Source organism: Solanum tuberosum, unplaced genomic scaffold, assembly GCF_000226075.1.
Source record: "Solanum tuberosum cultivar DM 1-3 516 R44 unplaced genomic scaffold, SolTub_3.0 scf00147, whole genome shotgun sequence".
Taxonomy (NCBI): domain Eukaryota; kingdom Viridiplantae; phylum Streptophyta; class Magnoliopsida; order Solanales; family Solanaceae; genus Solanum; species Solanum tuberosum.
The window spans coordinates 754,291-771,660 of NW_006239070.1; the positions used below are offsets into that span (position 1 = coordinate 754,291).

Consider the following 17,370-nt stretch of genomic DNA (forward strand, 5'->3'; position numbering starts at 1 on the left):
CAAAAGAAAAAATAAGTATAAGTTTGGCTTCCAATTTAGTGTAAGCAAAAATAATAATAATAATTAATTGATGAGTAGTTTTATCTTTGACTAACTATAATACATGCAAAAAATAATTAATTCTCTTTTCCCCAATTTATTTGGTGTTTTTTTTTTCATTTCCCCACACCCTCCTCCCAATTTAGCATTTGTTCCTCTCTTTTTCTTCATTGACATGGTTATTGATAGAGAGCATGCTCATGTTGCTTTTGGTCTTTTTGGTTAGTTTCCTCTATTTCTTAAGTTGTTGGGTGATGAAAAAAAAAGTTTCTTGGACTCACTTTCTATCTTTATTGTTTGAACTCTTCAAAAATACAGTGTTACCTGTGTCGGATCCTCTAAAAGTGCACTAGTTTTAAAGGATCCGACAAGTACACTTTTAGAGGATCCGACACGACAGGACGCGCGTGCCCACTGGCGCTTTTGAAGAATTAGAGCAACATAGTTTTCTACCCTATCAAAAACAATTATATACACAAATACACTCGCTGAATTTTTTTCTCACTATGTTTTGTTGATATGAATTTTGGTATGTTTATTTCAGGAAGCATCAATGCATTCATCTTGTTGCTTTCACCCTTGTAAGCAAGCTATATACATGTTTCTCCATTTATTGAGTTCTCAAGATAATTTAAAGGATGTGTGTGTCTATATGGCTTGAACTTTTTTCGTTATGTCTTGTTTACTTATATTCTACCTTAAAATCTGCATACACTTTACCCTCTCCAGATTCCACTCTGTGGCATTACATTATATTTGTTGTTGTTGTCTTGTTACTTATAGTCAATGACAAATCACTCTTGTTTGGGACCGAAGCATAGTAGTTGTTAAATTTATTTAATATCCAAGTGAAATAAGCAAATTAGTACTCCCTCTGTCCCAATTTATGTGATACTTTTTATTTTTCGAGAGTCAAACAGTTTAAGTTTGATCAGGAATTTGCGCATGGAATTTTCAACTTTTTTTAAAATGAAATTTATATATTTGTAAACTAAGTAAAAAGTATTATAAGTCACAATAATTGATAATTCAACATGTCTAAAGATCTATAAAAAAAATAAGTCAAAGATAGACTTGTTTGAATCTCGAAATCTGAAAAGTGCCACGTAAAATGGGACGGAGGAAGTAATTAATCTAAACTTGTTCACCTCTTGCTCATTAACTTCTTAAACTTCTTTTTAGGCCTACATTTATTCATATGTGGAAGAAGAAATCAGTGGAGAAATTCTCACCATTTCCATACATTGTTGCATTCCTAAACTGTGGCCTTTGGCTTTTATATGGACTTCCATGGATTCAACAACAAGGAAGCCTTCTTATCATGACCATTAATAGAATTGGACTTGCCATTGACATGGTGTACTTGATGCTATTTGTGTTGTACTCTAAAAAGGAAAAAAGGATGAAAATTTTCTTCATCATCTTAAGTGAAATTGTGTTCATTGGTTCACTTGCCATTCTTGTCATAACTCTTGTCCATTGCCACAAAAAAAGATACACAATTGTTGGTACTATTTGCATGGTGGCAAATATTTTGATGTATGCTTCTCCTTTGACCATCATGGTAAATATATAATTTCCTTTTTTACATACTTAATGTTTTTTCTAGAATGTTCACTAAATGAATTCAACAAAAATAAATTGACTTTATATATATATATATATATATACCAGCGAAGGGCCAGGGTTTCAGATAGGTCCCCTTTGCATCCCTCTTAGCTCCGGCCTTAGCATATGTGTGAGATTTATATGTCGGTAGAATATATAGAGAACTTTTGATACTTTTTACTATTGTAGAAATTGGTGATAAAAAACAAGAGTGTGGAGTACATGCCCTTCTATCTTTCCTTTTTTACGTACTTAATGATTTTTTTAGAATGTTCACTAAATGAATTCAACAAAAATAAATTATTTTTCAACGAAGGGCCAAGGTTTCAGATTGTACTTAATGATTTTTTTAGAATGTTCACTAAATGAATTCAACAAAAATAAATTGACTTTATATATATATATATATATATACCAGCGAAGGGCCAGGGTTTCAGATAGGTCCCCTTTGCATCCCTCTTAGCTCCGGCCTTAGCATATGTGTGAGATTTATATCTCATTAGAATAAATAGAGAACTTCTGATACTTTTTGCTATTGTAGAAATTGGTGATAAAAACCAAGAGTGTGGAGTACATGCCCTTCTATCTTTCCTTTTTCTCCTTTCTATGCAGCATAAGTTGGACTGCTTATGCCATCATCAGTGTCGACTTCTACCTTCTTGTGAGTATTTTTCACTTACTGTCAACGTATATAAGTTAAGTTAAATTCTTCTTGATTGCTCTAAATTTTTCACTTCTTTATTTCAGACAGCAAATGTGATGGGAGCAATGCTGGGGCTAGCACAACTAATGCTTTATGCCACCTATTACAAGTATACTGGGAGACAGATAACAGAAAGACAAACTCAAGGAAAACTGGACCTGGTTGAGAAGACAGTCTCTGGAGCGGCCCAAAAGGCGAGCAACGAGGCTGCGCTAGTGTTTAACTTAATGTTTGGAAGGCCCATATTCTAATGATTTTGAGTCATTAGCTCAACGTCAATGGGCCCATTTTCCTTTCGTAGCACCCACCCCCACGCCAACCCCGCGCCCCTCTTCAGTATAGGAACAAAGACAAGAAATAACAACAAATAGAAGCAACAGCCTTCACCTACTGCTACTGTGCTACAGATAATATCTTTGTTCCTTTATCTTGATTTAAACTTTGTGGTGCACATGACAGCTAAAAGTCAAATGAACATTGGGTCTAACTTAACCCCAAATAGTTCACGAGCTAGTATTACTCAAGACCATATAAAGAGAAAACAATCTCATCCCACACCCTAATGTAGGGCTCTCAGTACCCTCGCCCCCAGGACTGGATATTTGAAGCATGAACAATATAATATGGATGCTCAACATCGAGTAAGCCTAGAACAGAGATGGGTATGACTCTGATAATATGATAAGAAATGGACCTTGCGCTGGGTGAAATCACAAATATATTAAATTCTTCCATACTAACATTTCTTGCCATTCAAATTATGCTATTTACTGTGGCATATGTAATAATTTGAGCTCCTAGTTCAGCTCTTGGATGATCAAGGACAATAATCTGTGCAAATAGAGATATCGAAAATTACCAAAACTATACACATGTCCAGAATTAAACAGGAAAGAACACTAGATCACTCTGCTTTCTTCTGCAAATATCTGCACGTACGATGGGGAAACCAACATAAACACAAATGAATGATTGGTAGCATATATTTGCAAAACATATACTCGTAAAATTGCAACTGTACACACAAAACAAAGTAGTAAAGTTAGGGTAATCGCTTACCCTTGACTCTTTGCCCAACGTGATAACTGATAAAGTTGCACGGTCTCATTCGAGGCATGGGATACCATTAGTAGATAATTACGAGGCTGTACCATCCATGCAAATCTCATGAACAGTGCAGAATACACACACATTACTGCATTATCAGAAAGAAGAAGAAGATAAATGTATTAATCGTTAAAGCCAGCATCTGTTTAAACAGAAAAGTCCTATACCTGAGGTCATGTTGCGTGATATCATTTCTGGAGGTTTCTGTGTGTCTACGAGTCCCTGCAATGTACGTAAAGATAACTCATGTACAACATCAACCAAAAGAAACAAACATCATGTTATAATATTATGTATTCTAGATAAGTGTACAGCAATGATAAATCCCCAGTTGCCTATGGGACCCCAAAAATGAGTTGTTTTGGGGCCAACAGGACTGTTCAAAAATGCCTTGAAGCTAGCCATACACGATACACTGTGTTGAATTTCCTGCAATTTAACACAGTTATTCAGTATTCGAAGTCAAAACACAAGATATCAAGTTACAGAAATCTGACTTTGCTAACATACCAGCGGCAGAAGCAGCAAAAACAGAACACATAGCAATTGAGCGCGAAGATTAAGCAGTTAAATGAATTCGAATAGAGTTGGAACTAAAACAACTTCAATATACAACCACAATCAACGCGAGAAGTGCATCAAACCAACATTGATAAGAAAATTTGTTGACTAAAAACAACGTTTCAAAAATGTGGATCAAAGCTGTTACAATAACCAATTTCTTATATGCAATGATTAAAATCTAACATAACCAAATCTTCTGAGTCAATCTTAATCAACAGCATCAAATATGTTTCAATCACAAGCTAGTAGTGGTCGATTATATGGATCTTCACTATCTATATTGTTTCATCTGAACAAGTTTTCATTCTACTAATCAATACCTATGGACATGGTTCTCTAACATTAGCAGTTTTCAACATTTTCTAATGACTGAATTGACTAGTTTTACATCGATCGTTAGCCTAGTGCTATCCTCCTTATTTATCCAGGCGCGAGACTGACAATTTAAGTGGACTCTCATACAGGAACAACTAAGTGATTGCAATTGCAATTTTCACAACTCCCTCACAGTGCTCAGTTTTACAACTTATTGATTTACAAAAGTTCCATTTGTTTTAGAAATCAAGTCAAAATCAATTACTACCATCTTATATGTATCTTTTTTCCTTCTTTTTTTTTTCTTTTCAATTTTACTTTTTCTTATTCATTTGTTTATGTAACTATGTTTTTTTTAAAATTCAATAATCACACATTTTTAGTACATCTTTTTCTGTTCCTTAAACGTTCCTAACATAATGCTAAACGATGTCTTTTACTCTCTTAGGTACTATAAGTCTATAAATAACAAATAGCAAATCGTTATATTAGCATTATATATTTTTAAAAAATACTGTCCTTAATTCGTTGAACCAAATAATGGACAAAGAATAATCACAGCATAATTATATATTTTGTAAGAGACCTACAAGGGTTGTGGTGGAGTAGTAAGTACTCCTTATTCCTTAATCAAGAGATTTTGGTTCGAGTTTCCTGGATCACCTTTGTTAGGGCGCACTTTACCCCTAAGATGGGACTTTCCGACACGAATCTGAATTTAGTCGAGTTTCCAATGTGAATATCTAAATGGAAAATTTTTTAAAAAAAAATTGTAATAGAACTGATCCTACTTAAACTAATTGTCAGGATATTAATATCTTTATAAATTATTTTTATGACCGCACGAAACACCAATATATACACTATTCTATAGAAAAAAAAAATAGGAAGAGACAAAATTTCTCCAATATATATTGAAGTTCGATTTTTTTGGAAAACTGTACTCGAGAAAGACTCCACCTCGTAAAATTTTTACTGGTTAAGTTGTTGTAAAAGTTTCATTTCTTCATGACCCATATATCAGAAATCAAAAACATACATATTCCGGCCATAAAATCGATAATAACTGAGTTAAACAAACATCAATTTTAACAAAAAAACTGCAAAAATTTCAAAACTCCAAATCAAATAACTTACTTTGCATCTAAATTTAAATAAATTAATCAAAATCGTACCTTAATCAGAGATCTGAAAAGTGGGTTGCTCCGAGAAAATGGCGATGATTATCAGTTACTTGTGTATATATAGTATAATATATGGTCAATTTTTGGTAAGCCAATGGTGTACTAGTGTATAGTTGCCAACTAAGAATTGAAATTATTTTTCTATAAATTTTGAAAAAAGAAAAAAGTTTTATCTTTATAAATAATTAATAATTTAATCCTTGGACTTGGAGCTTTCTCTTGTAAGGTAAGAGGAGGACCACTTAGTTACATCCGCCCCAACTCCAGCGCAGGTTGAAAATGAACGAGTTATTAGAAGTTATCGTGCGAATTTTGCTTTAAATTAAGTTTTTTTTTCATTTCGAAATTGAGAAAGATCACTCTGAAAATAGTATTGCAAATTAGACATCTCAATTTGCATTTTTTTATTGTGTTAGTTAAACACTCAAATTTATAAAATAATTATTTAAATATCTTTAAAATTTATGTATCATGTGAGTATTGGGTGTACACGAGACACTATAAAAACGAGATGAAATGTTTAGTTGTAGATGGTCTAGATATGTATTTTAAAGTTGGATATATTTGCTTGTCAGTTAAGACCAATTTTAATTGTATATTTATGTATTATGCCAAAATATTGTGATAACTATGATATTATTGGAAAAATAATTTTGGAATCTCAAAAGTCAAAAGGAAGTATTCATACTTGTGTCTAGGTTCATTCTTTATTAAGTAGTAGTTTTTAATACATTTATTGTGGTTAAATATCTTTTATTGATTAGTCATTAATCATCTTTAATTCCTCTCTAAATGACCATTTGAATAGCCATTACAATATCTTAATTCTTTCAACATTATTAAATTCATTTTTTTTCAATGACCGTTGAAAAGTTCAGCCATAAGCAACTCTTATTTTGTCTTTTTTTTTTAATCTATAAATGTCTGTCTATTTATTTGGTGGGGAAGGGAGAAAGTGAATATTCTTTCTCCAATATTCTTGTGTTTGGTTTATATTGAACCTTTGTCTGGTTTCTAGTTTTATACTAGAAAAACTTATTGAATTCTGAAAAATATATCGATATCGGGTGAAATATCCTTTAGAACAGTCTTCTGACATGTTTCAAGTTATGAAAATTCTCTATAAATGTTTGTGATGAAATATTTTCCGTAACATTTTTAATATTTGGATCAACTTAAACATAACTCAACTAATTTCACGGACTACATAATCTACTATATTGAGACAAAAAGTAATATAAGATCTTTATTAAAATGTTAACATCTAACATAGTCTTTTTTTTGTAGTGATATAGTTATGATAATAATATTGTTTTCTCTGTAATTACTTATCAAAATACATCTATATAATTGTTAAATTATGTTTAATGAAATATTTTAACAAGTTGACTAGCAAATATGATAATACGGAGAGAGCTCCATTCGGTTTTGGAGTCTTTATTTTTAATTTTTTTAATTTGAACTGCACACAATTAGTCTTACATGAAGTCTACTTATATTTTGAAAAAATAATAATAACGGAGCCCTGAAAAGTATAGTAAGAAGAAAATATATGATAAGAAATGTTACCAGAATTAATAATAAACAAGTCCTCGATTTTTTTAGAGATAAGGGTCTGAAAAATATTCCAATTTTGGTCGGATTTGTTGTTGTGATACTAAACTTTCATAAGGAGTTATTACCTCCCTAGACTATTTAATACCGTATTTTAAACATATATATTTGCCCACGTGGACATAAAAAATAATGCAAAATTATAAATAGTAATGTGTCCACGTGGGCACATATATACCTTTAAAATACACTATTAAATAGTTCAGGGGGTAAAAAAAATACGGTATTAAATAGTCTAGGGAGGTAATAGGTCCTCATGAAAGTTTAGTATCGCAACAGCAAATTCGACCAAAGTTGGGATATTTTTCAAACCCTTATCCCTAGTTGTTTCTATTATATTGATTTTTTTCTTTTCTTTTTTTGTTTTTTCACACCCCTGTGTTTGTACTTTTTTGAGTCCGACTAATTAAAATTTACGCCTAGAACTTAGAAGCATGCTCTATAAATTTTTAATGAAGTATCTAACATACTCATATTTTTTATTTATGATAATAGTGTTGTTTAATATGCATGGGATATGTGGTTGTTGTTGTATTGTTTAATGTGTAGCTTAAAATACTTTGATAAAAATACATCTATACTGTCAAATTATATTAGATGAATTAGTTTCACAAGTTGCTTTTCAGTTTCATATATATTAATATGAATTATTGAGGTGTGATACAATCAAGTTTAGGTGAAAACTTTAGTCAATTGGGATGGATTTCTCGTCCTTTCTTTTCTTGTTTATAAAAAATAGTGTTAGACTAATCGTTCTTTGAACTAATCATATACATTATTGGGATAGATGAAACTACTCCTCTGAGAATCATATATGAGACTTTCATCTCGTACAACTCAAGCAAAAACACTCAAATACTAGTTGCAACAGATATGGAATAAAAAGTTCGAAATTTATTAAGTTTTGATCCCATGAAAAATCCGAAAGCTTTCTTTGTAGCGATGAAACCAAAATATTAAGTGGCCTCTTGAATGTGTGCATACCAACAATTTCATCGGTACATACTAGCCAAAAAGACGAAATATTCCGTATATTCATCAAGATATACTACTCAAAGAGATAAGATAGCGGGTATCACGTAAAATTTTATCGAGGTGGGTGCAAATTGACCGGAAACTACGTTTATAGCAAAAAAGGAGGAAATTTTAAGTAATGAATTTATTCTGAAGCAAAAGAAACAAGAAAACACACTATATTACCTCAGAGGCTTGATACAATTGGAAATTTGTTACAATTACAGAGAACCTGTCAATCAAAATTTACACATCCTAGTATTACAATAATTACTTCACTAGTTTTTATGTATTTACAGCCTAATTCCTTTATCATTTACCTGAGCTCTCACAGGAGCTCCCTAGGTTGGACATAATATCATGAATCAACAACCTCACAATACTGCTGCCCGATGATCTTGAGATATCGACACATTCCTGCAAATCAGCATCACAAGAAATAGGAACTAACTCAAGATCATCGTCTAGATACTTGATGTCGATAGTGCCAAGCTCTAATTTAAGCCTCTTTGCTACTTCTTCCTTCAACTTAACTGTACCAGAATTTAAACAAAGCCGAAATCTTATGATGTCTTCCTTATATGTTGCTTTTATTGTAACGGATGTCACTTCAGGCCAGGCAGAATATTGTTGTATCGCGTCAGGGGGAACATAAACGGGGTCCTTGGCAGTTGCATCAGAAACAGGTGGGATTGTAAAATTGTAGTCCGGGACACGTTCATCAACCAGAGCGTCTCTAGGTAAACAAAGATTTCTCAGATCGTGAGAGCTGCCTGCATCCTCAACTAGCATTCCTCCAAATGGTTCCTGGGTGTGTTTTGGAATAATAGGCTGAGGCATTAGGAATGCAGAAGATAAGTTGATTTCTGTTGTGGTCTGGCGAGCTGCTTCCAGAGAGCCTCCCACTTTCATGCACGACTCATGTGCCGGTGAATTAACCAGCTCGTTCTGAGGGGAGAATTCATTTCCAGCACAAGGACTTCCTTGGCATGAACCATGGGACGTAGGTGTCCCTGCGCTCACTTCTCTTGAGACACTCCCTGTTCTGGACTTACGTGTGCCTTCTGCATGCAGAAAACCGTTCTGCGTAGGAGTGAATTCTTCCTTCCTGGCCACCCTGCCTCCTAGCATTTGATTTGAGGGTTCAGCTTCTATGTGACTTTCTGGTGTTCCATGGTGGGAGAACTCATTCTTCTCCCCAGGAAATACTGAAGGTTTAGACGATGGTGAACTTGGTAGATTGGAAACATTTGCACCAGCAGGCCAAGAAATTGAACTAACAGCAGCAGGAAGTGAATTTGGTGCCAGTGAAGTCAGAGTAAATGCACCTTCGGCTCCTTGAACGGATTCAATTACACACTTTAGCTTTGAAAGGGAACGATTGACCTTATTTATCTTGCGAGATGGCCATCTAGAGATCCCATGCTGCCTACATATGCGTTTCATTGTGGTAGGGCAAACTGTTGTTGCAAGAACATTGATGAGAATAGCTTTAAAAAAAAAAAGGAAATAAAAGAGATACGTTTATATAAGCGATTTGGTCAAAAAAAGTATTTCAAATTGAGAACATACCCCCAAGACTCTTTGCAGCATCCTTGAGACTTCCAGCAAAATACTGCTGCAAAACCTCTAAGCTAATTGTTTTCTCAGCTTTTCCACGTTTTCTCTCTGATTTCTTTCCAGACGTTTTATTGTCGGAGTTAGATACATGGTTAGGGGCTTCACCTGTACCACTTGTGCTCCTTGCACCTTTAGAAACATTGGATCCTACTGCTGACTGCTGCTCTCCCACTGGATCAAGGTGCATCCATCCATTTGGTAAACTAGTCAGTTGAGGAGAAGTTATTGGTGTTGGTACAGATTCAGGCTTTGCGTCAATTTTCTCTTCCATGGAAGCCTGAATAATCTCAACTGAACTCCAGTCATGCTCAAGTTCCCCTCCGGAAGCAATGCTGAGACTCCTGAAGTGCTGCTTCATTGTCAATAAGAGTGAGTTAAGCAAAGCCTGCTGGTCACTGTAATCCCCAGAATTCGGTGGCAGAAAAAATTCCAGAATATAATCATCATTGGCTGTGTGACTGCTCCGTAAGCATATTGCAAAACAACTGGTCAACCCAAACATGCGTGCATAATGTACCAAAGGGTACTCGGTTTTGCAAAATTTTGTGATGTCTTCACAATAGCATGATTTTCGTGAAGCGTATGCTCTTCCAGCAACTCCCTGTCCCCTTTGTAAATGATGCTCCGCACAGGCATCACGGAAACCCCACATGTGAGCATCAACCACATAAAATGCTACATCTGTTGTGGACATACAGATCTGTCCCATGCAGCTCCCATCGAAACTACTGCAGCTCTTTTTCAACCCACCACCATCAGCCAGAACACTGCGATGCCTGCATGGAACCCATGTCTGAGCCAGAGGCAGTTTGTATGTTTCACATACTGCAGTTAGTATCTCCAAGATGTCAACCAATGCATTCTGCCGGCCTTCATTGCAGATCTGGTTCATATACCCCATCACATAGACCTGTTCAGAAAAATGATTAAACAACCACTTAACTGAGAAAATTATACACAACTGTTCCTCACCTGAGTGTTTGGGTGGTCCAATATATCTGAACTTTTCAAATTTACAGCCTGCAGAAAGTAGAATTAGATTAGCCCAAGAGAGCTCATCTCGAAAAAAGTAAAGGCAAGAAAAGATGATGAACACATTTGGTTTAGATGAAAGACGTGCTTATCTACTCAAAAAAATTTAATACCCTACATAAGTAACCACAAAAATTGGTTTTACTCTTGCAGATAGATGTCATGCCATGTGAAGACTGCACAATACATGTCCAAATGCACCTTTGAAAGCCAACAACCCTATCAAATAATTCCTATTGAGTGCACGATTGAATTGTGAACAAGTTTCCAACAAACAAAATCTCAGCCTCTCATGGTACAATAGATGCTATAAATGGCTGGTTCTAACACTTTCTCATACAGTTAATGCAGAAACACAAGATCCAATATCATCGAAAGATAGGACATCTAACATGAGATATGTGAATTAAAAATTTTACACAAGGGTTAAAAGAACCAACCTCCAGTGCTTTGCATACTTTATCCACCTCAGCAGCATAGTTGATCTTCTGGGAGGTCATTATGAGTTCCAGTACACCAACACAAGATCGTCCAGAAGGTTCAAATACAGGCAGCGCTAAAGTTCCTCGAACATTGTAATGCAGAGCATGATCAAGCCGAGGGAACTCTTTACTGGAGTAGTATTGCACATTTGGTGTCCATTCAGGCAACTTAAGGCGGAAGACACGGCCCGGAAGTCCAAGAACTCCATCAGTCTCTCCATCCGCAGCAAACATATACATCAGAGAAACCGTTCGATATTGATGAAGCCCATTACACTCTGGGTCAAGAACAAAGGGCTGCCCTGAAGTTGTGAGTACAGACCGACCAGCTTCCTTTACAGGTGCCCAGACCTGAGCTAAGACTCGCTCTCCTGTGGATTCCTTTAAGTATCGGAGCGCTTGTGTCATCCTCTCCTTGATTATACAAGACCCATCTGGATTATCTCCAGGTATTAGTCCTGAAATTGGTGAAGGAAGTCGTCCCTTATCAGCGTTGACAGAGACAGTTTCAGTTGTACCTTCTATATCACCAGTGTCTGCTCCAAAAATGGAAGGCAAATAGATTACTCTCTCATTGTGTGTTCCCAGCCAATGATGCACATTCAACTCATTTATCCCATTTTCACAGGGACAAACTAACAGAAAGTTCATACATCACAAGGCAAAGCTACTCATGGAGAATCTAATTATAGAAAGACTACAACTAGTTCATTATAAAGTTCAAGATGGAAAAAAGTTCAACTCTTGTATATCCCACAATCTAAGCTATTGGGAAAACAATTGCACAAGAGTGACAGCATAGCTTTAATGTTTTACTATGCGAAGTCATCTTTTTCTCTTTTTTTTTGATAAGTACTATGTGAAGATTCTATATGCTTATAATACTAATTCATCAAGAAAAAGCAGACTCAGTTCACATTCTATTCTTATCTACAGAGACGAGAAATATTTCTACATATTTTGTTCATCAGTAAGCAAGAGTATTCATTACAAGAAGTACTTTTTACATTGTATTAACACTCTGATGTCCAGCATGTTCTTTATCTACTATATGATTGCTAAACAGAGATGGGCACAACTCCGCAGAAACTTTCCTGCTCTAATATATATTCACAGGTTGTTTACACTAAACCAATAAATAAATGTGTCTTTCTTTTAATTATCACTCAACCAATGTCCCTAATATTAAGATATGATTTGCATATGATGTTACATTAAAATCTACGAAAATAAAATTATTTTCATACCTATTTACATATTTTTATAATCTTAAGTAATATAGTAGCATCTATGTTCATAAATTATGAAAGAACAAAACCACATGATCCCTAATCAAGGAAACAAAAATGGAAAGAAAATGAAGAAAACAAATCTAACTAATCTCACTATGTAATTATTGCTCTCCCTAGAATCAAATTCGGTAAACATGATGTGAATAAAAGGGTGGGAATAAGTAATGTCTTCAAAATAATATTCTCTAAACTGAATTTCAATAGATTCAATTCAGATTGTGCAAATATGGTATCCAATTCTGCAATCTTTCTTTTCTGAGAAGAATTAAAAAAAAATGGTGGTAGCGGAAAGGGAAATGGTGGAGGAGATTACAAGGTGGAGAATCGAACCCACCAACAAGGTGAAAGTTCAATTAACCAACCAATTAACTGAGCTACTAAGATTTCCCAATTCGGCAATCTTTCAGCTTTCCATTGTTTCTGTTTCTGCAAAAGCTAAAGTTTGCATACTTTTAAAAAGCTTTTGCTTGCAGAAGTGTTTGTTTGATACTGTTTTTTCTAATCAAAATTAGCAAATTTAAGTCTTTTTTTTGTAAAAACTAAATCAAATGCTACCTAAATTTGAAAAAGCCTAAAAAGGTCACCTAAATTTGCAGCAAGAACAAAAAGTCAACTAACTTTACTCCAAAGTTTCTCAAATGATTTCTCTAAACCAAAACAGCTTAAACCAAACCAAAGGCTTACATACAAGCGACAAATCTAGGGTGGCCGGAGATACGTAGAGCACCGGAAAGTCCATTTCCGGCAGGTTTTTCATCGTTATCATCGGAAAACGCCCAAAGAGGAGAACAAGGCAGGAACGGAGACGCAGGATTCGATGAAACCGCCGCAGCAGCAGCAAAAATCTGATCAAAAGACCAGGAAGCGTCAATATCGAAATCGAGATCCATCATCATCGACTCTCTCTCCGTCACCGGCGCCGTCGACGCCGTATGCGGCAGAGGAGTCAACTCCTTTGACTTCGGAAGGTGATTTTGAGTCATTCCTCCTTCCGGTTCCGACATTTTTGTTCAATTTTTTCTCCAGAATTTTTGCTTTTTTCACAGAGATTTTGTATGTGGCGAGTGGAGAAGAAAGGGAAAATATGTTTAATGGCAATTGGCTGAGTCTGATTCTATAATAAGAAAAAAAATAAACTTGGAATCTAATAAATTGCAACTTGCAAAAAGTATAAGGGATTATTCTATGTATCAAATCACTATCTACTATATCGTATCAAAATCAGATACGAATTCAGAATTTAAAGTTCACGTTATCAAAATATATTCGAAAAAGTTACTTGTTTATCATTTACCTTTATGATAGAAGCAACTTATCAAGATTCATATATTCTTTTTACTTTTTCACTCGAAATCTGATATGCATGTAATTTGATTTCGCATTGTATAATTTATTTATTTATCTCCATTTTCATGGGATTGAACTCGCCCAGTTGCGTGGCTAGATGAAGGATTATTTTATCCTGTGTTGAGATTATTTATCACACCATTTATAACTAAATGATGAGATAAGCTATTCATTTATATGATGGGATAATTTATTCCGAAATAATTAATTTCGGAATAAGTTATTTGAAAGGGAAATTTCTGATGTATAAGCTCTTATTTCTGTTTTTTAATTTAAAATTTCGTGCAAATTACAGGAAGGTGGACAGATAAAGAAATTGCTTTAGGAGACCCATTAAAGGGAACCAAAAGAATTTTTTAAGCAAAAAAGTGATTTTCAATAGTGACGTAATCGTTCATAGAAATTTTAAAATAATCATATTCTTTCTTTTATTTATTTTTCTTAATTTTAAAATTAATTTGTAGCTGGTCGAAAAAGACATCCTCATTTATAATAAATTGATGACTTGAGGAAACATTGTATTATTTTCCCTCTTTAATTTTATCTAGTTTTTAACTTTTTAATCATTCGACTAGCTCTGAGAAATTCCATATTGTAAAATATATTCTAAAAAAGAGGATTATGTACACAATAAGACTTGAACATAATTTTTTTAATTAAGGATAAATAAGTATTTACAATCAAATTACATTCTTAATTAAAGATCTAAAATTTCAAATCTTAAAATGATAATTATCATGAATAGAAACACTTTCCTTAATAAGTCTTATTCAGCTCAAATTCAAATTACTATAAACCCCAAATAATATCAAAGATAGGATGAAAAAAGAGAGACAATATACCATGATTAAAATCTCAAAAGTGTCCTTTGGATGACTCAATTGGTTTAGAGGATGGTCATTCACATGGATGACTCGGGATTGATTCTCCCTCAATGACTTCTGAGTCTAGCATATGCCTATCACATAGGGCTTGTCTAGTACGATTTACATTCTCATGTCAGTCATGTGTGGTTTGCAAGCTATTTTATGCGGATAGAATGTATGCAGATTTTATCGCGGTCATAAAGAAATAATAAGTAGATAAAAAGTTGTTTGTTTTAAATAATTTAGTTCTTTTTGGGACTTGATGATTTAGTTGTTTTTCTAAATATTAAATTTTATTGGCTTTAAAAAAAAACAAGTGGCGAGAAATCAAAATAAGAAAATGGAGTCTGTTAGTATTCCTTATTCATATTTTTTATTATATATAAAGGAAAATTATGTAAAGTCATTATTAAATAATAAAAAGTAAACCTACTTTACTACTCTTGAATGCTTCATTACTGTGGATGGTGATTAGTTAGCTAATCTTTTGTTAATAATATAACACTTCAATTAACTCCATTTGATCAGTCTTATATATATATACACACAACTATAAAGTATCCAAAATTCTAATTGAATTAGACTAAGATCAGTGAATTCTTAATTAGTCATTTATTGAATAATAAATACAAGTATTTAGAAATCTTCGATTTAATTGTTTTTCATGAATATTGAATGAGTGTGTAAAATAGGTAATTAAAAGGAACTTTATTAATAAAAGAAAGACTTTCGATAATTATAGCACTAGTTCCATTCTCATGGGAAGAGAAAACACAAATTTATTACCATCTACTTAGTAAGAGAACAAAAATTGATTTAACATGATTTTATATATATGATATGATGGTTAAAATAAATATATAATTAATCTCAATCATTTGGAGCAAATATTGAAAAATCCAATTTGGAGTAGACTAGAATTTGAGGACCCCATTAAAATTGTTGTATAAGGGGTCCATATTGATGATGAAAAACTCAACATTTATAAGTTGTCCACCCAATAAAACTATTGTTAAAAATATGAATATTAAAAGTTTTTGTTTGATTAATTTGAATTCAATCGAAATATTTTATTTCAGAAGATATCACACTTTCTATTAAATATGACTTCATTTTCAAAGATTAAACCTATGGTCTAAAATGGTAAGCTTGTCAAGTTAGCGTGCTTCAAGTTGCTCAATTAAAAAAATGTTAGTTACGAGAGATGTTAAGAAAGTATAAGAATAATTTTTTTAAAAAAAATTTATTAAAAGGTGTAAAATATTTCTTATGAGACTGATAATATGGAGTATTAATTGAAAACAGCTCTTGAAAATAACTTAAGAATTTATATATATAATAATAATAATGTAGAAACTTCACTAAATAAATATAAATAACAAATTTCAAATCCAACAGAACACATAACTAATTTGGAGAATTCAAATTCAAATGCACAAAATTCATATTCTAAATTCGTCTCCATTACTAACTATTGGAATTTGAAGCTCAAATCTCTAAATTGTCTTAATCCATGAAAAAAAAAGTGTTTTCTCCACCTCCATTTTGGTCTATGAAAGTTACATATTATTATTATTATTATTTTATTTTATTTCTTAATTTATTTTTTATATGTAACTTTCATACACCTAAAAGGACCCACGAGAAATGAAATAATAACGAGCTTTTGCGTCATTTAAATTTATATTCCAAAATGTTTGAAGAAAAAAACGCATTTACTCATTTACTTTTAACTTAGAATCATTAAAATAAAATAAAAAACTTAAAGCATTATTCTTGACTGCAAATAAGGTTTTGGAATTCTAGTGTCACTAGCTCTATAATTACTGTCCTAATCATATCACTAGTCTATGCATTAATTCTGTAAAAAAAAATAATCTATAATTAGACCACTTATTAGCCCAGGGGATCTAAAATTTATAATTTAAAAATTGTTATAACAACCTCAAGTTAATACTACAATCATATCTGAATTTATATTCAAATATTTAATAAAGTATTTAATAAATTTATAAATATGTGTGTTATGTAAATTTCTATGATAAACATTAACTGACATACAACTTGATAAAAATGTTAATCTATATTGATAGTGTGAAAAATATTCGTAATGTTACTATATATATATAGCCTGTTTGACATTGCTGCTAAAAACTGCTTATTTTCATAAGCACTTTTTTTAAAATAGCTTTTTAGGAAAGTGCTTTTGAAAAAAAAAAACAATTGTGTTTGACTAATCTTTTTTTTAAAGTGTTTTTGAGAGTCAAATTACGATAAAAGACAAGTATTAATACTGTTTTAATATTAAGATTATTTTATAGAGAGAAACTAGTTTAAACACCTATTACAAAAATTAAATTAAATTTTTATTTTTATTAAATAAAAATGTTCATATTTAAATTTTCAATCAATATAATACATTTTTTTGAAGAGTTGAAATCTTTAATTGTTACTTTTTTCTTTTTTCTAATCTTGCAAAAAAAAATTGTTGTTACCTTTTTTTTTCAATTATTAAATGGAACTTAACCAAGCATATGAAATATGTTTAATAATAATAATAATAATAATAATAATAATAATATA

At 32.6% G+C, this 17,370-nt stretch overlaps 3 protein-coding genes across 6 annotated transcripts; 1 reads left to right on the forward strand and 2 right to left on the reverse strand.

Annotated features, from left to right (window-relative positions):
- Positions 1–214: 214 nt before the first annotated feature.
- On the forward strand, positions 215–2,601 carry LOC102603968 (bidirectional sugar transporter SWEET7-like). The gene is made up of 4 exons (XM_015310821.1): positions 215–260; positions 584–620; positions 1,222–1,603; positions 2,395–2,601. Exons 1-4 carry the CDS (start codon positions 215–217, stop codon positions 2,599–2,601), a joined length of 672 nt encoding a protein of 223 aa, XP_015166307.1.
- A 450-nt stretch (positions 2,602–3,051) lies between these two features.
- On the reverse strand, positions 3,052–5,649 carry LOC102580634 (mitochondrial pyruvate carrier 1-like). 2 transcript variants are annotated; one of them, XM_006352174.2, is made up of 5 exons: positions 5,512–5,649; positions 3,770–3,886; positions 3,625–3,679; positions 3,410–3,545; positions 3,052–3,279 (listed from the first exon to the last, which is right to left on the reverse strand). In XM_006352174.2, exons 2-5 carry the CDS (start codon positions 3,860–3,862, stop codon positions 3,255–3,257), a joined length of 309 nt encoding a protein of 102 aa, XP_006352236.1. In that variant the 5' UTR covers positions 3,863–3,886; positions 5,512–5,649; the 3' UTR covers positions 3,052–3,254. The 2 variants fall into 2 exon arrangements, with proteins under 2 accessions (XP_006352236.1, XP_006352237.1); XM_006352175.2 differs by lacking the exon at positions 3,052–3,279 and having other exon boundaries at positions 3,406–3,545; positions 5,512–5,639.
- Positions 5,650–8,303: 2,654 nt separating this feature from the next.
- Positions 8,304–13,694, reverse strand: LOC102581207 (protein NLP7-like). Of its 3 annotated transcripts, XM_006352177.2 has the most exons (6): positions 13,263–13,694; positions 11,241–11,818; positions 10,741–10,788; positions 9,874–10,678; positions 9,721–9,816; positions 8,304–9,608 (listed from the first exon to the last, which is right to left on the reverse strand). In XM_006352177.2, the coding sequence occupies exons 1-6, from the start codon at positions 13,576–13,578 to the stop codon at positions 8,461–8,463; spliced, it is 2,991 nt and encodes a 996-aa protein (XP_006352239.1). In that variant the 5' UTR covers positions 13,579–13,694; the 3' UTR covers positions 8,304–8,460. The 3 variants fall into 3 exon arrangements, with proteins under 3 accessions (XP_006352239.1, XP_006352238.1, XP_015166334.1); XM_006352176.2 differs by having other exon boundaries at positions 9,721–10,678; XM_015310848.1 differs by having other exon boundaries at positions 9,721–10,678; positions 13,259–13,341.
- Positions 13,695–17,370: the final 3,676 nt, after the last annotated feature.